At 29.8% G+C, this 22,623-nt stretch overlaps 1 protein-coding gene across 1 annotated transcript; it reads left to right on the top strand.

Moving 5' to 3' along the window:
- The first annotated feature begins 5,670 nt into the window (after window positions 1-5,670).
- Window positions 5,671-12,897, top strand: LOC110610416 (carotenoid 9,10(9',10')-cleavage dioxygenase 1). The gene is made up of 11 exons (XM_021750329.2): window positions 5,671-5,794; window positions 6,032-6,134; window positions 6,370-6,629; window positions 6,725-6,904; window positions 7,367-7,445; window positions 10,277-10,358; window positions 11,522-11,584; window positions 11,724-11,862; window positions 11,985-12,294; window positions 12,378-12,604; window positions 12,681-12,897. The coding sequence occupies exons 1-11, from the start codon at window positions 5,687-5,689 to the stop codon at window positions 12,795-12,797; spliced, it is 1,668 nt and encodes a 555-aa protein (XP_021606021.1). The 5' UTR covers window positions 5,671-5,686; the 3' UTR covers window positions 12,798-12,897.
- Window positions 12,898-22,623: the final 9,726 nt, after the last annotated feature.

Raw genomic sequence — 22,623 nt, 5'->3', positions numbered from 1 at the left:
CGGTAGCGGTCCGATTTTCGGGTCGTTACAAATAATACAAGAAAGGTAAATACCTTTTTGGTGACTTGGTAGCTCTGGTAGATCTCCTCAATACTAGTGCAGGTATGGTTGGCTACTTTTCTGGTTCTGCAATAATGTTTTCTGGATTCTCCTGTGGTCTTACTACAACATCATTAGGTGAAATTTCTTGCAACTCAACTTCAACTCCCATTTTTTTTGCATCTTGAGATTGCACCCCAGATTTGTCCTTATACAGGACATCCTCATCAAATATCACATCACAGTGTCTCAAGATCTTCCTATTTTTGTCATCCTAAAATATGTATCCAAACTGATTTGAACCATACCCAATGAAATAACACTTCCAAGTCTTTGCATCAAGCTTGTCTCTCTTTTCTGGATCAATGTGAACATAGACAGCACACCCAGAAGTCCGCAAATGACTTGACCTCTTTACCTGACCAAACTTCTTCTGGAATCTTGAAACCCAAAGGAACTAAAGATCCTCTATTTATCAAATATGTTATTGTGCTCACTGCATCTGCCCAAAATATTTTTGGCAGCCTAACATGTAGTCTCATGCTTCTTGCTTGCTCATTCAACGTTCTATTCATCCTTTCAGCAATTCCATTCTATCTTGCCTTGTCAAGAATTGTCATGGTGCACCTGATTCCCTCATCAGCACAGAACTTCTTGAATTTTGTAGAATCATACTCTACTTCATTATTAGACCTTAGGCATTTGATCTTCAATCCAATCTGATTTTCAACTTCAGCCGTCCATCTCTTAAAAGTGGAAAATGGAAAACACATTTTATTTGTATTTCAGAAAGTAAACTAATACCCTCCTACTGAAGTCATCAATGAAGGTAATATAGTATCTCGAACCACCAAGAGAGGAAATTGGGGATAGCCCCCACACGTCTGTATGTACTAGTTCTAACCATTCTGCCTTTGGTTCTCTGATAGCCTTTGTGAAACTGACCCATTTCTGCTTTTCCAGAACACAACTCTCGCATAAACCCATATTAATAGATTTCAACCCTTGCAAATACCCTTTCGAAGCTAGCATCTTCATCCCCTTCTCGCTCATGTGTCTAAGCCTGTTGTGCTACAGACTTGAGCTTGATGTACTGTTAATTGCAGCAACCATATTCGAACACCCTACAGTAGTGTATAAAGTTTCAGATTTTGTGCCCCGTGCTATCACCATAGCTCCTTTCACAATTTTCCAGGAACTCTCTTCAAACGCTGTTTTGTAACCCGTACTGTCTAGCTAGCCAATAAAGATCAGATTCTTTTTCAAGTCAGGAATATATCTGACATTCTGTAACTTCTACTTACCCCCACCTGAGGTTTGGATACATATATCCCCTTTTCCAGCAATCTTCAAGACTTTATTATCAGCAAGATACACCTTCCCATAATTTCCAGATTTGAAATTATGGTGTAACTGTCTGCTCAGAGAAGAATGAAATGATGCACCCAAATCTAATATCCATGAGTTAATCTGACTATCCACACCAAGAATTAAAGCATCACTGATGTCATCTGCAGAATATTCAGAACCTTCATCTTCATGAGACTTGTTCTTTTGGTCTTTCTTCATTTTAGGTTTAAGGCAGTCCTTTTTAAATTGTCCCTTTTCACCACAGCCCGAATAGAAAACCTTATTTCTGCTATGAGATTTCCCCTGCCCCTTTGATTTCGATCGACCATGTTTACTATGGCCTCTTTTCACCTTGCTCCTGCCTCTACCCTCGACACTGAGTGCATTACCAGATGAATCCCCGATTTTCCTTTTGCAAATGCTCTCGCTCATGAAAACATCCCGGACTTCATCAAACTTTAACTTCTCAGACCCACGTGAACTGCTAATTGCATAAATAACAGTATCCCACGACTCAGGTAGAGAGAATAACAAAATTAGGGCTCTTATTCATCATCAAAATTAATCTTGACATAGCTTAGTTGACTGATGATCATATAAATTCATTAATATGATCCGTAACAGATCCACTTTCAGACATCTCTAAATTAAACAAATGACACATCAGTTATACCTTGTTAATGGCTGACGATTTCTCATACATGTTCACCAGAGCTATCAACAAATCCTGCAGTCGTTGTCTCCTTAACGATATTGAAGGCAACGTTTCTCACCAACGTCAAATGGATCAACCCTAGTACATTCCGATTCTTCAAAAATCTCAAACCTTCTATTTCATAATTTCTGGCTTTTCCCCTAATAGGGGTTCATGAAGATTATTCTGATATTATTTTGATACAAATTGTACTATAAACTCTAAAGTGAAAATGAATAAAACTACAGAGTACTTATTTATATTTTTTCTTTAATAATTTTATCACTTCATGTTTTTATAAAGAATATTTTATTAATATAACTATTAATTTTTTCTCTTAAACGAATACAAATTTTTTGAATTTCGCTCGCCATCATTTTAATAAAAAGATTGTAAAATAATTACAATGATTTTTCTTATCAATTGAAAGTCTCTTGCTTATTAGACCATCACTTTATTCACTTATCGATTAATCATTCACTCATATGTTTTAGAAAATTGTCTATTTCAACACTTTATATTAAAACTTATATTTTAATATTTTATTGTTTACATCAAAAGAAAAATTGCTGAAATATTTAATAAAAACAAGATCATAGATAAATTCCGCATAGTGTTTGAGAAATATATATATATATATATATTTATGATTTCTAATTTTTATATTTTACTTTCCTCATAAGTATTATCTTATTTGTTAGTTATTTGTACTTGTTGATACATTTACAGATTATTTTTACTTAATATTTGGATTTTAATTTGCATGTTTGATTACATGTGACTTGGGTTTAATTACACTTAGCTAAATTTTCACTTTTTTCTAAATTTTAGTTTAATAATATATGATATTTTTAAAAAAATTAAAACTCCACATCTGAGATAAATATATAATAATTTATGCTATTATTTTTATTGGCACCCCTAAAATATTTTTTTAGTTTTGCCCTGAGGCTCATCTATTAAGGTCTGTTGGATTAAAAAAAGCTCCCTATATTTTACCTAACACATTTTTTTAAGAGATCTGAGAATATATTGGTATATACTTTGGTAGGACTCGTTACTTAACTCGAATAATTTTATAATTTTTTTTATGTTATCACATATTATTCTAACTTACTTTTAAAGTTTAAATGTTTAGTTATTCTTTTTCTAAAATACAAAGAACTTGTATATCTGTTGATTTAATTTAGGAAAAAATATAAAAAAAAGTATTATATAGTTTTATTAATTTTTTATTTCAGACTACGTGGTTAAATTTATATTTGGTATCGCATTATTAGTAAACAATAATAAATTTTAGATATCCTTAAAAATGATGACATGAAAAATCATATCATGAGATACTATTTTAATGTAAATTGAACTACGCATCCTGAAATGAAAATGAATAAGATCATATGATACTTTTTATATATTTTTTTTATTTTTTTCTTTTAATTAACAATTTATATTTTACTTATCACACTAATATTTTTTGATGGTATCTAAAAATTATCGATATTTATTAACGGTGCGATATCGATACTCAAAAATACTATTTTGATATAAATTTAATTACATATCTTGAAATGAAAATTAATAAATTTATAAGGTACTTTTTGTACTTTTCCTTTATTTTATAACGATAAATGATTTAATTTATTAAGTTATTGAAAATATATTATGATAATATTATATCATATAAAGAAAGAAAAAGAAAAAATTATATTTTAATTTTTGAGGTATGGTGTAATTAATAGATTTGTTGATTTGCTTTTAGAACCAAATATTTTGGTTCTTGAGTTTTAATTTCATCAAAATTCAATATCTTTCTATCCAATAATTTTATTAAGTAAAAAATGTAAGAGTAATCAAATGAAAAATACTAAAATTTAATTTGAAATATACTCTTATCAATGATAAAATTTCCCCAAACACTTCAAATTCCTAAATTTCTATTCATTTTACTTAAATTCATTTAACTTTCTATTTCCTTTTCCTTTCTTGCTTCCCCACCTATATTGCAATCCTGAGAACTTCTCCCTGCCATCCTCTTCATTATTCATATTTAAATTAAAGCCAAATTCTTTCCACCTTAACTCTCAGCTTGTTGCACAATCAATTTCTTTTTCTTCTTGTTTTCCTTCTAGCAGTGGTATCATATAAGGAATGACTTCTCTTTGTTCACTCTTCTATCTGAATTTATGGGTATGATTTGTGTCTCACAGATTGCCTCTTCTTCTAGATTCGTGAACATTCAATTTGATTTTGAGTTCAGCTTATCCTTCTGGTCAAGATGTGGCTAATTGATTTTGGACTTCTGGCGAAGATGATTTGGATTTCTTGCCTAATGTTGTTTTTTTCACTTGCAACTGCATTTGTGCTGTTGAGATTTGCATTTGATGGTAATGGTTGTGCAGCGATACCTCACCTCTATCACCCTTGGTTGGGCCGTCAATGCCTAGCTTATGTGGCTTAATTATATGTGCCATGTGTATGTCTCGCCTCTATTCAATATCTTCTATGGGTATACCTCACCTCTATTCAATATCTTCTGTGGCTTTTTCCTTCAATCTTTTACTTAAATTTATCGAGTTGAATTTTTATTAGATCTATTGAATTTGATAAGAAAAAAAATATAATAGTTATAATTTTTATATTTTGTGGAGATTGAATTTGAGATTTGAATTTTCTTCAAAATATAATTTTTTTTATTAGATATTTTATTTTTGTAATGGATTGTTATACAATTATAAATTATAATTTCTCTTGTGTAATTATAAATTATAATTTGTCTTGTTTTGCTTAAATTACGTAAAAAAAATAAAGAAAAAATGCATTGAGGGAAGGAAGATGTAGAAAAATATAAATGATAGTTTGGTCCTTTCTAAAATATTTTTCACATAATATTTAATTTTAACAGAATTAAAATTCAATAACTAAATATTAATCCTACAAATAGACAGAATGTCATAATGACTAAGAATTAATTTTTTTTTTATAAAAATAATATGTAAAGGTAAACCAAGACAAAGTACAATAAAAACAACATGCAATGTACATTAAAAAAAAAGGCAAAAAGCCAAGTAGAAGATTGGTCATTATTTTTTGGTGGATAATTTTTTATATTTTCAATTTGTTTTCCTAATTAATAAAGATTGTGCTTTTCAAAGTTTAAATTTGTCGTAACTACCTGATTAATTATTGAAAATTAATAAATTACGATAATATATATATTAAATAAACAGCAAATACAAATGACAAGTATATCACTTAAAGCTTATCCGAACAATAATATTTTTCAAGCCATATAGCCGCTGCTAATCTGATGTACAATCTATATATAGGAAAGGTCGAGTAATAAATTGACAAAAGAAAGAAAATTAATAAAAATGGCTGCAGTTTCTTGTTTTGCTTTGGTGCAGCTTCATGGGTCTGTTCATAGACCTTCTCATTCTCATCACAGTCTTGATCAGCTCAAAACCTCACTCTCATCAAATTTTAAGGTTTATCAATCCCTTTGAAGTTCAAACTGCTATCTTAATTCATGTTTCTTAATTTAGGAACTTGTTTGAAGTGATGTTATGTGGGCAGACTTTCTTTGAAGAGTTGAAGAAATTGCCAATGGCAGTGAATGTTTCTCAAACTATTAGAAACACCACTAGCAGAACGTTGGACGCTCTTGTGGACTCACTGTTCCGATTTGTTGATCAGCCATTGCTTCCATCTCAGGTATGTGAATGTTAATATGTGCAGAAGCTCATTCGAGTGCTTTCTATCATAAATTAGTTTATAAAATTCGCCCCTAAAATATTTATAACGAAATAAAATTCTTCGTTAAATCACAATAAAAATTAAAATATTAAAAATTTTAGTAGAAATTTTAGTGCTTGTTTTTTTCCTAATAAAATTTAATCACAAAAACTCAATTTGTTATAGTGCATAAACCTGATCACATTACATATGTAGGCCAACTTCGCACCTGTGGAAGAAATTGGAGAAGCTGTGGAGGTTAATTGCATTAAGGGGAAAATTCCAACAGATTTTTCTCAGGGCGTGTACGTAAGAAATGGTACTCTTGGGTCCTGCCACTCTCTATATATTTTCTAGTAAATAACTTTACTAAACCGCTAAATCCCAGTTCATTACAGATTTGAGATACAAGGTATGGGTTAATTTAACCATACATGTTATATCTTGGATGAGCGATGAACTGGGTATAGACAAAAATTTCCATTGATATGTCTAGACCTATGATTTGATTGCCTTGCATGGCTGGCATCATGCATGTGTGTGAACAAATACAGGTCCAAATCCTCTATTTGGAGGTCTGAAGACGTGCTATTCAATCTTTGGAAGATCAGACCACAACTGGGCAGAAGGAGAAGGGATGCTACATGCTTTGCATTTTAGAAAGAAATCTGATGGAGAATGGAGCATCTACTATAACAACAGATATGTTGAGTCGGAAACATTCAAGCTAGAAACCCAACTAAACAAACCTTCTTTTCTTCCTGCCATTGAAGGAGATTCTTTAGCCGTTTTAGCAGCATATGTTCTAAACATGGTACAAATACAAATTACTAAATAAAAATATAGCACATACTGAAAAATATTATATTAATTTTTTTTATTTTTTTTTTTTTGTGTGTTGGGTTGCAGTGGAGGTTTGGCAAAATTAATAAACACTTGCGAAACACAAGTGTTTTTGAGCATGGAGGTAAGGTTTATGCAATAGCAGAGAACTACCTGCCTCAAGAGATTGATGTCTCAACTTTACTAAGTTTGGAGGATTGGGATGTTAATGGAGCTTGGGATCGCCCTTTTACCAGCCATCCAAAGGTTATTCATTTCCATTATTTTCTCTCTTCTAGCTAACTACCATGCACTCATGCAAATCAATCCATTTTTATATAGAAAAAATTAATATGCAAAAATTTTATTAACCGGTCACTTTGAATTTTAAAAATACATTATAATATTTTTGATATTTTAAAAAGAATTATTAATTAATCGTTACGTCTTAATTTTTAAATATTTTTATTATTTAGTTTTTATAGTATGATATGAGAAAAACTATTAATTAATTTTTTAATTTTATAAAAATATTTATTAATTAGTTTTTATATTTTTTATAATATTTAACTGTTAAAATTAATTAATAATATTTTAATAAATTTTTAAAAATAAAAAATTAATTAATATATTTTTTAATATTATAAAGAGTAAATAGTAATTTTTAATTTATATATAGAATGTGAAAGATGATTATTTATATGCGACATATTTAATTGATGGATACAGAAAGCTCCAGGAACCGGTGAGCTGGTTGTGTTTGGAGTAGATGCGCTGGAACCTTACTTTATAGTGGGGGTTATATCTGGTGCGTACACTAATCTACAGCTATGGATTTTGGATTTTCTTTTGTTTCTATAATCATCACGACCCAATAGATTATTTAGACTACTTTTGTCCTAAACCAACCTAATCAGAAGCTTTAATTTTAAAATCAGGGATATTGTTGTTGAAATATAAAATTACTATACTATTATTACTACCATGTAATGTTTAAAGAATATTATTTTAGCTGCTATTATAAAATGATTGTCTTAATTTTAATGTTTAAAGAATATTATTTTAACAGCGGTTATAAAATGATTGTTTTAATTCTAATAAAAAATAGTTTGATAATAGTTTAAAATTATTATAAATAAATTTTAATTTTTTATTAAAATAAATTATATTTTGATCTTGAATTTTAATATAATTAATATATTAATCTTTATATTTTTAAAACTAAACGCTTAAATCTTTCTATAACGTCCAAATTAGAAGTTGTTTTATCTATTTTTACCTTCAAACGTATGAAAATGTATTTATTATTTTTTTTAAATGAATAAACTATATTTAAATTCTTGAGTTTTAGTATAATTAATAAATCGGTCTCTATATTTTTAAAATCATATACTTAAATCTCTCTATACTCAGTCTGTCTTCATCTATTATAATTTAAATATTTTGATTCTTATTTTTTATTTGAAAAAAATACTTAAGTCCCATTAACTTATCTATAATATCTCATTTAATTAATTTTTAATACTTTTTATATTTTAATTTTCATTCATTAAAATATTTCAATACTTATAATTTCAAAACTTTGAGACAATTTTAACTATTTTTAAGTGATATCAAATAACTTTTAAGTATGATTATAAATTTTTATAAAAAGTCTTTTAGAAAGAAATTGCACGTTTTAGAAAAAGTTTGATTATTTACTAGTTTTGACCTAGTGTTTATAATAGATAGAAAAACTGTAATTTTAGACGGATTAAATATTAAGAGATTTAAAAATTTATTTTTGAAAATATAAGAATTGATCTGTCAATTACCGTAATACGTAGGGACCAAAATATAATTTAAATAATATAAAATTTTCACCTATATAAAAAAAAATAAATTTTCATCAGAATATTTTAGTTATTTAAAATGTTTATTCTCCCATTACCGTTAGACTAATAAAATTATGAATAAAAAAATCTTAAATTTGGATGAAATGATCATATAAAAGTTTAAGTATTCGATTTTAAAAATATAGAAATCGATCTGTTAATTACGTTAAAACTCAGAAACTAAACAAATTTCATATAAATCTTAATCAAACTTCCCTCTAAAAATTTTTCCTCCCTTTGACTTAAATATGAATATGTAGAAAGCTCTTTGAATTTTATCATTATTTTTTAGTATTCGCATTAAAAATCTAAATATTTTCGCATTTTTATATTTTAATTTAACTTTTTTTTACATAATAACTCAAATATTGAAAATATTTTATAACTTTATTCAATTTTAAATTTCAGACCAGTAAACGTGTGTCATTTGATAACGTGGCATGTATTATATTCTTTTTAAAATAATTTTTGATAAAATCACAAAAAAATATAGAATGTCATTTGTGATAAATAACTCTTAGTTAATTTTAACTTAGGTTGTAAAAATTTCTAATTTCAATAAAAATCCCTAAAAGGGAAGTTTTACGACGTCAATAAAATCGTTGATTGAAGCTCTCTTCCACCTTTTTCTCGGCAGCAAGTCATTACTGTCGGGTCTTGCTAGGGAAGTAGTTGGCATTTTGAGGGTTTCATTAATAGACACTGAAATAACAGGGATGGTTCCCATACTAGTAGCTTCTATAATAGTGGGCTCCGCATACTCCAGAAACCATCGGATGGTTTCGCTATTTGACTTGTGCTCCAGCTCTCGTGTCAGTTGAAAAATCCTAGCAGCAGTGTAGCAAGCATATGGATCCTACAGCCACGATCCTCTACCTTAGTATGGCAGTCCTTGGAGGGTCTCTTAGCTGGATTAGTGCCCGATTATTTGAGTATGATACCTGCAAAAAGCTAATTGGAAGAGAGTTGTTGTTATCTAATTCATGCTCATCTGTGTCCGTCAACTCTTCTTCCTCGAGCAGACTCGTGAGTTCAGATTTAGTTTTGCTTTCGAGATCAAGAGGTTCCACGACTCTAAATGGTATCCTACAGTCTTATGGATCCCATCAAATATTATTTAAAAAAAAAAAGCATGCCATATCACCAAATTAGACACTCTAATTCATATGAAATTTAATATTAAATGAAATTATAAAATATTTTTAAAATTTAAATTATTATATCAAAAAAATTTTAATTAAAATACAAAATCGCCCGAAAAAATTTGAATTTTTAGAATGAATTCCCCGTTATTTTTTTCACATATTAAACCACTTCTCTTGGACCGATAATTATGATGTCTTTCATCAATTATTATTGCATTTCTCTTTTGACCTTATTATTGATTATATTGAAAGATTTCTCTCTAATTTTTAAAATTTATATTATATTCGATCTTTAATTTATATTTATCTCGTTTATCAGACTTGTTAACTTGGGTTGCTTTTAGATCATGTATTAAGCCTACGAATTCAAATTCAAACTCAAATGGTCATGATTAATATAATTAATTACTTAAATAGTTCAAAACTAATAATTTTATTAATTATTATCCAAAACTTATTTAATAATAAGGCTAATAAATTATAATTATTAAATCAATACTAGACATAAGTTATGGCTGATTTAGACGTCGTCTAATTAATAATTCCTTTTGTTATTATTATTTTTTATTGGGGCTGAAATGATTTGAATGGATACATTTATATATGCTTAATTATTGTAGCCGACGGGAAGAAACTGTTGCATAAGGCTGATCTCAAGTTCAAAAGAAGCATTCTGACCCATGAAATAGGAGTTACCCAGAAGTGAGTTTTTCTTTTCTTTTTTTTTTTTTTTTTTTTTTTTTTAATTTGCAAGAATTGGCCTATGCTGAAATTACTTTCTGTAAGAACCTCTTGTGACCATATTTACTAAAAAAATCAAAGCCTTACAAGAACTGGGAGGCTTTGCAGAATTTTCTAAACATTAATTTTACAGTTATTCATAATGTGGTTTTTAAGATTTATAAAAAAATGTAATTTCTCTCTGTTATCTAATAAGAAATAATTTAATGGGTATGATTTTTTAAATTAATAAAATAGTTTTTATATTAAATTAATCTATCAAAAATTACATAAGTTCATCCAAAATTATATTTATATTATAATATATTAATTATATAGATATTAAATATATAAAAATAAAATAATTATAAAAAGAAGTATTTTTTATGCCTAAATTGTTATAATATAACAGTCAACTTTTAAAAAAAATTGTTACCAGTATGATTATTTTATTAAATAAAATAAAATTTTATGGATTGATAAGTCTGAGATTTAGTGGAATAAGCAGATTATAACACATAGGCGAGGGTTTGATTTACCGTAAAGTTAATAGATATTATTAGGTGGTTGAGAATAGATAGAGAATCAAATTGGTATTTCGATTTTAAGGTTATTGAGAATTTTTGAAACAAATTGAGAGTTTTTAGCATTTGGATTTTGTAAAATCTATCTCTTTATATAATTAGTTTATGGGAATTAATATTTTGATGGTTTTGGTGTGTTCTGAGGAATCATATTATTCCATGTGACAGTAGAGTATTCTGATAGATAGTCGGCAGATAAATACTCAGTGCTTTCCTCATACCCTATCCATCACTCATGTCTCATTACACATCCAATAATGACCTTATTGAGTATCTGCGTGATTTAATGAAGTCAACCGTGTGTTTCGTGTGTCAGTGAGTTTGAAAATAATTAGATTTATATTCTATGACGGATGGTTTTTTTGTGAATGATCGAACCGAACGGACTGATATGAATCTTTTCTTTTTCATGGACACACATTTCAATCACTAGGATCCATCGTTAATAGCATTAGATTGTTTCTTTATAAGAATTAGGTCTAAATTATGGTTTTGAATAAATCATAAAAATTGGGGTATAAATGCCCTTAATTTGTTATATTTCATTCTTTTTGTTATCAGGTACAATATAATCCTGGATCATCCCATAACAATTGACATCAGCAGACTCTACAAGGGTGGTTCGTGAGTAAAGTTATTCAATTTGGATTCTTTCTTTTTTGAAAAAAAAAAAACAAAATTATTTTATTATTATTATTATTATTATTATTATTATTATTATTATTAAGCATATATACAAATATTTATATATTTTTGTATTCAGATTATTAGATTTTGAGAAGGGAGGGCCTGCAAGGATTGGAGTAATGCCTCGTTATGGTGATGCAGATTCTGTCAAGTGGTTTGAGGTAGAATCATATTGCACATTCCACTTGCTCAATTGTTTCGAAGAAGGTGAAGAGGTAATTAACTAAAATGTTCCTATTATAACAATAATCTAAATTTAATAATTTCAACCTTCATACCTCTCAGTTTATGCAACCAAAAGATAATTGATTGTTATTAATTTGCAAGCCAAGAATAGGTTGTAGTGAGAGGATGCAAAGCTCCTGCAGCTATTTTAGCTTGTCCAGAGTTGGGTGAAAACAAGTTCCAGTGGTTCTCAAGAGGATTTAATTTTCAAAACAATGCTCAGACTTCAGAAGAATATGGGTATCTCTTTCACCATGTGCATGAATGGAGATTGAACATGGTAACTGGACAAGTACATGAGCAAAATCTTAGTGGAACTCACTTCTCCATGGATTTTCCTTTAGTTAATGGAGACTTCATTGGTTTAAAACACAAGTTTGGTTACACCCAAGTAATTGATTCCAAAGAAAGCTCTTCTGCTGGTAAAGAGAAGATCATTCCTTCTTTCTGAACTATACTTGTATTTCTCAAGTTGATCATATTTTTGTTGTCGTTCCGATCTCAGGTATGACTAAATATGGAGCTCTAGCTAAATTATACTTTGATGAAGAACCTTTGGCAAATCATCAGATGGAAGGAAACAGTGAGCAAGCCATAAAAATAGAGTATCACAAGTTTGAAGAAAATGTTTTCTGCACAGGAATGGCCTTTGTTCCAAAAGTGAAAGGTTCTAAAGAAGATGATGGCTGGATTATCACTTACGTTCACAATGAAGAGAGCAATATGTCTCAAGTAAGTTAACACATCCGGTGGATATAGGTGGGAATTAGGCATTTCGTTTGCTTTCCTAAGTTTTCCATTCTTGCAGGCTTACATAGTAGATGCAAGCAAATTTGAAAGTGAACCAACTGCTGTTGTAACACTGCCGCAGAGGGTGCCTTATGGGTTTCATGGACTCTTCGTTTGCACTCAGAATCAGGCCTAGTATCATCTATATGTTGCCTGAATTTGTGAAGTTAGTGCTGCTTCATTGGGTTTCTAGTGTGCTCCAGGGACAATTTCAAATAAGTCATTGCTCAAGAGATTCAGTTCTTTCAAATTTGAAAGTCTTCTGATTGTTATTGTAACTAAAATACTATACAATATATCATGTTTAAAATTAGGAAAATTGATATTTGCTTATTTATTGTTATTTTCATTTAATTAGAAATAAAAATACACAATTTAGATTATTTACTAATACTATTTATAAATTTTTTTTGAAATTAATTAAGTATTTTAAAATTATTAATAAATTTTCATTACAAGTATAAATTTAATATATTTATATTGTAAAATATTTTTTTTTATATTTGCTTGAAATTTTCAAATAAGTGTCCCTATAAATTTGATTATGATTGATATTTAAGAATAATTTATCGATACATAGAATTAGAATTTTTTTAAGTTTGTATAACAATGGAAATACTTGTATTTATAAATAGAAAATAATTTTCAAAAGATCTCATGGAGAATAAATTTTAATAATTCAAAAATAGAAGAAATTTTTACAATTTTTTTATATTAGAAACTATTATGAGCTTACGCAATTAATTTAAGAATAAAGTTTAAATTAAAAGTAAAACATTAAATTAAAAAATAAAATTATATATTAGTATCGTGAATGCACGAGTATTTTGTTAATATATGTAAAAAGATAAATATTATTATAAAATAATTATTTATTCAGAAAAACCGAGCTCAAATAATGAATATTTAAATACACAAAATTTAAATTCAACCCATATAATATTTATGAACTTCAAATCCAAATTAAATATATTATCTAAATCCCTCCTTTTAAAATTTAATCCAACGAATTATTCATAAAAACTCAACCAACTCGACTAAACAATAATTTTTTTAACATTTAAAGAATTTTGAGAAAAATTTTTTTAATCTTATTCTAATTGAATTGATTTTTACAAAATTTGAATATGTATACACAAAAAATCAACTTAATTTAAAAATATTTACAATACACCTAATTAGAAATATTTACAATAAAGGTAAAAAAAATAAAATCTCTATAATCAAGTATAATTAGGAACTCAAATATCTGAATTCTTCTAATTTGAAACCTTCTATGTTGGTCAACACTTCCCCTCAAGTTGGTGTATAAATATCACACATGCCCAACTTGCATATCAATGTGTGATAGGTCTTATTGCTGAACCCTTTGGTAAATACAACAGTTAATTGTTTATCGGAAGTAATATGATCTAATCTCAAGACACAATTTATTAACTTTTTTTAATGAAGTGACGATCAATCTCTATGTGTTTCGTTTGGTAATGTTGAACTGGATTGTGAGTTATACTGATAACAGCTTTGTTGTCACAATACAAGAGCAATTTGTCCCTATCCAACAGTTTCAATTCCTCCAACAATTTTTGCAACCATAGGAATTCACAAACATCTTGTGTCATCGCTCTATATTCCGCTTCAGCACTTGATTGAGCAACAACATTTTGCTTCTTGCTTCTCCAAGTGACAAGATTGTCTCCCACAAGTGTGCATTAACCACTAGTTGACTTTCTATCATCAAGGGATCCAGCTCAATCTGCATCTGCAAATGCATTTCTTTGGAGATGGCCATATTTGGAGAATAAGAGGCCTTTTCCAGGGGTAGACTTCAAGTATCGTAAAATTGCAAAAGACAACTCGCATGTGAGGTTCATGAGAATTATGCATAAATTGACTGACTGCATATATTATATCTGCTCGAGTATGTGAGAGATAAATTAATCTTCCTACCAATTTTTGATATCTACCAATATCCACTGGTTTACCAGTCCCTACTTGCAACTTGTGATTGCTCTCTATAGGAGTTTCTGCTGGTTTGCAACCTTATATACCAATTTCTTCCAAGAGATTCAGAATGTATTTTCTCTGAGAGATAAAAATTTCCTTCTTCGATTGAGAAACCTCAATTCTTAGGAAATATTAAAGTTTTTCTAGATCTTTAATTTCAAATTCTTGATTTAGAAGCTCCTTTAATTGAGCCATTTTTTCTTTGTCATCTCCTATTATTACTATGTCGTCAACATAAACAATGAGAAGATTAATTTTACTCCTATGATGTTTGATAAATAGGGTATGATTAGCATTGCTCTGTTGATAGCCAAGGAAACCATGGCTCTGTTAAATCGGTCAAACTAAGTTCTAAGTGACTATTTCAATCCATACAACACCTTTTTTAGCTTGCACACCTTTCCTTCATTTTTTTTCATCAGCAAATCTACGAGGAATGTCCATGTATATTTCCTCCTCTAAGTCTCCATGGAGAAATACATTTTTCACATTAAATTGTTGTAAATTCCAGTCAAGATTAGTAACACGAGATAGCAAAACTCTAATTAAATTCATTTTGGCAATAGGAGCAAATATCTCCTGATAATCCATTCTATAGGTTTGAGTGTATCCCTAGTAACTAGTTTGACCTTGAATCTTTCAATTGATCTATCTATTTTGTATTTCATAGTGAACATCTATTTGCATCCAACTGGTTTTTTTTAGGTGAAAGAGTCACTTACTTCCAAGTCTCATTTTTAGCCGAGACTTTCATTTCTTCAATCATTGCTCCCTTCCAATTAGAGTTTTTGAGAGTTTCCTTCGAATCCTATGAGATAGACGCAAAAGAAATAGACAAAGTAAAGACTCTATAGGATGGTGATAAAAACTCATAAGAGAGAAAGTTAGAAATAAAGTGTTTGTGCAAGACCTAACTCCTTTTTTTAAGCAATTGGTTTATTTAGATCATAAAAGGGTTCAAGGTTTAGAGTTAACTCACCAGATAGAGAAATGAAAGATTCATGATAATGAGTAGGCTGCACAATGACTTTTTTACTTCTGTTTTGTCTCTTCTTATGTATCTCCTTAAATTTGGGTCATCCAAACGCCCAATTTTTTTTTTTTGATCACCAGTAGTTTTCTTCTATATAGTAGTCTCCTCTTGAGTAAAAACTCTAGAGTTATAGGACTAGCAATCATTTCTTCTCTCTCACTATCCTTCCCTTAAAGAGGTGATGTGGTAGTACTGAAGTAAAATTCAGTCTCTCTAAATGTAATATCTACAATGATAAAGTATTTTCTATATAGGGGTGTAATCAAATCGAGCCAAGTTTTGTAAAGTTCAGGCTCGTTTATTAAAAAATTTTATAAGTTCGAGCTCGAGCTCTAATATTTAGCTCGAGTTCGACGCAAAAATTAATACTATAATCAAGCTCGATTCGAGCTCCGCTAGTGAAAAACTCGTTTAAACTAATAACAAGCCTAATTAAAGCTCGAGCTAGAAAACTCGATTAAAAAACTCATTTAAATTAATAACGAGTCTAATTGAAGTTGAGTTCGAAAGCTCGATTAAAAAGTTCGTTTAAACTAATAAAGAGTATAATTCAAGATCGAGCTCGAAAGCTCGATTAAAAACTTAATTAATTTAAATTTTTAAATATTAAAATTTTAAACTAAAAGATCAAAAGAGACTTTAATAAAATAAAATATAATTTAATTAAAATCTATTATAACCAAATCCTTAATTTAAAATACAATAGAAAGTGAAATATTTATTTATAGAGGAGTTTTATCCTTCCATCTCTATAAATTTCCGATGTGGGATAAGAGATATTGTTTCAGTAATTTTCTTCCGAGGCGGGATAGGGGATATTGTTTCAATAATTTTTGAAACCTCATATGTAAAATAACGCGTATTGATTTACGAAAATGAGTTTGTGGTCCAGTGGTTAATAAAAGATGATTTTTCAAAAGTTTTGATTTATGTTCCAATCAACAAAAAATGTTAAATTTTTTCTTTTTATTATTTAGATTTTAATATTTAAATATTTTATTTTTTTATTATTTAGGTTTTAATATTTAAATATTTATTTATTTATTTATAACATTAAATAATATTTATTATTCAAATACTAATTATAAAATTTTAATTAATTATACAAAATATATTTAATATAAGATTAATGATATAATACTAAATTTAATAATTATTTTTTTAAATATTTATATTAAAAAAAATTAATTAAAAAATATATAATAAATATATAAATATATATATAAATAGTCTATATAGGTGATAGAGAGAGTTTCTTTTTAAATTACATAATTTTAATTAAATTTGTATAATTTTAAAGATAGTTTCTTTTTAAATTATATAATTTAAATTAAATTTATATAATTTTATTGTTAATATCAATAGATATTTTTATATAAAATTTATTAATATATTATCATTGATTATTTATATGTTATCATTTCATTATTTATATATCATTATTTATTTTTATTTAAATATATAATTTATATTAAATTATTTTATTGTATAATAAATACTATACATTTAATATAAATATAAAATATTATATAAAATAAATATATTAATATAAATATAATCAATAAAATCATATTGATTTATATTTAAATTATATAAAAAATTTAATTTATAAAATTAAGTGAATAATATTAAGTAGAAAAATAATCATACAAATATATATATAAACATATGAAAGTAATAATAATAATAATCATTTATTAAAAATTTTAACAGTTTAAAAAAAGTGTCTATTTAGAAAGATATATAGTGAAAAATTAATATATAAATTAATAATATAGTTATATAATTAAGGAATAGAAATATAAAAATTAACAATATATATGGTAAATAGATTAAGTGGCAGGAGTGTAATCGAATCGAATCGAGTTGAATCTCTTAACGAGCTTGCTCGATGAGTATTTTAACGAGCCTGCTCGACGAGTATCTTAACAAGTCTATTCACGAGCCTCTTAACGAGTCTGTTCACGAGCCTCTTAACGAGTCAGCTCACGAATATTAACAAGCCGAATACTACGGAGCTCAAGTTTGGCTCGTTTAATAAAAGAGTCTAAAAATTAAGCTCGAGTTCGGCTCGTTTAGAAATCGAATTGAGTTCGATCGAGTTTTTATAGAGTCGATTTTCGAATAACTCACGAATAGTTTGGTTCATTTACAGCCCTATTTCTAGATGGAGGGTGATAATACTTATATTCCTTTTATGTGAGAGAGTATCCAATAAATACACATTTAAGAGCAATCAAATCAAGTTTTCCACCTATCCTAATATAAACAAAACATTGTGCACCCAAACACCTTTGGTGGAACAATATAAGTATTTTTCCGTTGTAGCACCTCTAAATAACTTTTGAATGTAAGAATTTTAAGAGTCACTCTATTAATGAGATAAGTTGTGACCAAGACTGCATCTTCCCAATAGATTTATGGAAAATTCATGGTGAAAATGAGAGATCTGACTACTTCCAACAGGTGCCTTTTTTTTCAGTAACAACATTTTGGGCACTAGTGTAAGGATAAGTAGTTTGATATAGTATCCCATTAGACTCCAGATAAGAAGAAAAATGAGCATCCATCTGTGCTATTATTAGTTCTCAAAATTTTTATTTTAACATCAAATTGAGTACAAACCATCTTGTGAAAAGATTGAAAGTAATAAAACACATTACTCTTTACCTTTATCAAATAAACTCAAGTGATACAAGTGCAACAATCAATAAAAGTAACAAACCAACAATTACTATAGTGAGACAGTTAAAGTAGATCCCCAAACGTCAGAATGGATCGTCACAAAATGGATTGTACTCCTATTGTTACTTGAGAGATAAGAGGTTCTTGTATGCTTAGTATACTCATAAGTATCACAAACTAAAGAATCACATTGAGTCTTAGAAAATAAATCAAGATAAAATTTCTCTAAAACAAAAAAGGATGAGTGTCCTAATCGTCGATATCACTGTATGATTTGCTTCCTAATTTCTTCCAAAAAGAGCCCGAGGTAAATTCAAACTTAGATTCCCTTTCAATATATATAATTTATCATACAGTCTACCATTGCTAATCCTCTTTCCAATTTGAAGCTTCTGAATAACACAATGGTTAGAAAAAAAATTTAATTTTATAGTTAAGTGTTTTGGTGAGAGCATTAACAGATAAAAGATTAGCAGGAAAATAAGGAACACGAAGAACAGAACATAAAGAATAGAAGATAACTTGATATTTAGAGTACAAACAATAGAACCAGTTACAGAGATAGGAGTGAAAGATCCATCTACTATCTTTTTGTAGACAGAAGATAATTAAGAAAGTTTTTAGAAGAGCATGTCATGGGTCGATTACACTAGAATCAATAATCCATGGAGATGACATGTTAGAAGATAGCAATAAAGTGAACACAATAATGAAAAAAGATTGCCCAACTAAAACAAACACCCAATCAACATTCTATTTATAAAGGAACACCCAAACAACTATAACAGGAAGTCGCTCATACCAACAAAACACCCAATCAACACCAAATCTAGCAAGGAAGAGCAAGAACAAGCCAGAAAGAGAGGTCCAAAGGCAACAATGAGGTTTGGGCGTGAAGATCTACGCTGGGAAATAAGCTCACGCATCGAGAGAGAGTGGCACTCGAGTCACACGCGCCGAGATCTCGGTCATCGGAGGTTGGTAAATGGCCAGTGAAGGGGCTGCAACTCCAATGGGGTAGACAGTTATGAAGAAAAATGGGACTAGATAGGTGAGTATCAAATTTGATTGCCAAGGATTTTGAAAGTCCAAAATTGAATTGGAACTCTAAATCAGGCAAAAGCTTTGATATTATTGTAACGACCCAAAAATCAGACCGCTACCGGCGCTAGGATCCAGATCGGCTTAAGACCGCCGGGACCCGTAGCAAGCCAAACATTCATCCTGTGAACCTGTTTAATCCCATACATGATCAACAACATACATAAAAATTTTGAACTTTTCCTTACATTCATTCATTCTTTCATTCATTCACCAAACTCAACCTGTGCATGCACTATACATAACATAATCATAAACATTAACCCCTCTTAGGAGTCTCATCAATGCCCCAATGGGGTGATATAACATGTATTGAGTTTGGTCACATAAGCATCATTAAAATCATGTACTCAAAGGGATTAACAACATACTAGGGTCAAGCACAACTATAAACCTCAATAGACATCATTACATTTCATTTCTATACTATACTTTTACATTACATCACATTCATGTCCACATCTAGTTATTGCATACAACATAACTCTACTCCTGCTGACCTCCTGGTCTACCCTGTTCCTGCAAGCCTGGGGGTTAAGGGAGAGGGGTGAGCTATAAAGCCTAGTGAGCAGAATAATTAATTATTCAATTTAAATTTCATGCTTTCATAAAATGCAACATATCACAAACAATTCACATCAAGGATGAACTTGTCACCATTTAGCCCTCCATACAGTCTAACCATGCCAGGGGCGTAGTGCAGGCACGCCTGGACTTCCGTAGCATAACATACATATCCAATAGTGCCGGGGGCGTAGTGCAGGCTCACCCGGTCTTTCTCTTACATAGTGCCAGGGGTGTAGTGCAGGCACGCCTGGACTTCCATATCATAACATCATGTCATAACGTGTGAGGGCTAATGGATCATTCAACATTCATCCACATCAACAACATAATATGCAATGCAACATATTCGTGAATTCTAATGCAAGCACCCTAGTATATCTCATGGCATTCATGATGCGTGTATCATGCTCAGAATTTATTTATTTACTTTGAAATGAAATAAGGTATTCCACTCACCTCTGGCTGAAGCTTTAACAGACTCAGAAGCAGCTGAACTCACTGCTGGGGTCCTCGGTTCCTCGGGTCCGAACCTACACAGGTGGACTCAAATGAGGGACCTAACATACATAACATGACTCTAAAATACTCCCCAAAAACCCCCTAAAACACCTTAAAACAATCACATAAATCATGCAAAGGAGGGCTGAACAGGGCACTTTCGGCAACAGGTTCGGCGGCCGAAAGTCCCTCCAGAGCCGAAAGTCATGCAGGTTCGGCGGCACCTTCGGCGGCCGAAAGTGCCCTCCAGAGACGAAAGTTCATTTTTGGGGGCAGGCTTCGGCAGTCGAAAGGCTTGCCTCACAGACAGGTTCGGCGGGTTTCTCCCTATTATGAAGAATTTTAGGAGGATTTTTTTTTAATTCTATTCCAATTGAATTGATCTTTATAAAGTTTGAGTATTTATATATAAAGAATCAATCTAATTTAGAAATATTTACAACACATCTAATTAGGAATATCTACAATAAAGGTAGAAAAATCAAATCACTATAATCAAGCATAATTAGGATCCCAAAACTCTAAATCCTCCTAAATAGGAACCTTCTATACTGGCCAACATAGTATCACATATAGACAAGGGTTCCCGCATTGCAATACAAGAGATTGAACAATCCCTTTAGGTTTTATTCAGAGTGGTGCCATGCATGTTTTTGGACGTTGGTCATCTTCTTTGGTGTGATGCAATTAGGTAGTTTTATGACCCTAGTTTCATGATGTTCTCAATGTTATTTTCTAGTAACATGCTTCTAGATGACTTATACTCTGTTTGATAGGAGGTAGAGTATAGTGAGGTCTTTTGTTTTTTAAGTATGATTTTATAAAGACAATTATTTTTTCATCCCTAAGGTATAGCATAATTAATAGATTTGTCCCTTTATTTTAGGCCCAACACTTTATCCGCCAAATTTAATTTCATCAAAATCCATAGTTTCTCCGTAAAAAATACAGTTAGTGAATGAAGAAATGATCCAAGTATCCTTTTATTCTTCTTTCTCTTTACACTTAATATGTTCATATTTTCATAGTTAAAGAACATAGAACAAAAATCCTTTCACAAATTAAAGCAACAACTGAAATCTCAAACTTAATTAAAATTTAAGATTCAAACTCAATAATCTAACAAAAATCAAAATAGGTAAAATTCAAATTATCAAAAATCAAAAAATCAAAACCCAACAGAATAATTGCTGCTTCTGTTGCCTACTTCGTGTATTATTGACTGATCCATCACCTGAATCTCGTTGTCGCTCACTGCTGCCTTTTGTTGGTCGATCCATTGCCTATTGCTCATGTCGTTCCACCGCTTGCATTGCTCTGCCTATCGCTCATATCGCCTGCCACTTACGTCGTTTTCCACTTGCCACTGCTCACTTTCGCCCATTGCTTGCCACTATTTAGTGTCGCCTGTCGCTTGCATCTCTCGCCGAGCAGCGTTACTTGCCACTTGCATCTCTCATTGCTCACATTGATCGTCATCTCGCACGACTTGGTCGGTTGCCATCGCATACAGCTTGGTCAATCGTCATGGCACTATGCTCACCATCTCATGTTGTTAGTCATTGGCCATTGCTCGCTCAGAGTCGCTGGCCGTTGCTCGTTGCTAGTCGTCGACCACCACTTGCCGTGATTTTTTGGGCCATCGATTTTTTTGAAAATTTGAAGAAAATGAAGATGATTCAGGGATTTGAAAATGAATGAAGAGGATTTGGAAATTTGGAAGGGTAGAAGTAATTTTTATCATTGATAAGGTTATTTTTGGAATTATATTTTAGTCTCTTTCTTTTGATCAAACTGAAATCATTAACTTAACAAAATTATTGGATATAGAGACCTTTAATTTTGATGAAATTAAATTTTAGGGACTAAAGTGTTGAATTCTAAAAATAGAGGAATAAATCCGTTAATTATGCTATATCTCAAAGACGAAAATGTAATTTTTTTCTTTTATAAAATAAATTTTTTATAGTTTATAAATCTTAATAATCTTATTTTTTTAATTTAGGAAGAGGATAATGTTATTTAAGGTATTTAGAGATTTTCAAGAGAAAATCTTCTTAATCCATCAATTTAG

This window comes from Manihot esculenta, chromosome 3, assembly GCF_001659605.2.
Source record: "Manihot esculenta cultivar AM560-2 chromosome 3, M.esculenta_v8, whole genome shotgun sequence".
Classification (NCBI taxonomy): Eukaryota; Viridiplantae; Streptophyta; class Magnoliopsida; order Malpighiales; family Euphorbiaceae; genus Manihot; species Manihot esculenta.
This window is presented reverse-complemented; position numbering and strand designations above follow the sequence as displayed.

Excerpts from the sequence above, each read along its gene's own strand:
- LOC110610416 (XM_021750329.2), top strand. The coding sequence starts at position 5,687 with ATGGCAGTGAATGTTTCTCAAACTATTAGAAACACCACTAGCAGAACG. Across the intron at positions 6,630-6,724 it reads CAGCATATGTTCTAAACATG|TGGAGGTTTGGCAAAATTAA; the intron begins GTACAAATACAA and ends GTTGGGTTGCAG. Across the intron at positions 12,605-12,680 it reads AAGAGAGCAATATGTCTCAA|GCTTACATAGTAGATGCAAG; the intron begins GTAAGTTAACAC and ends CCATTCTTGCAG.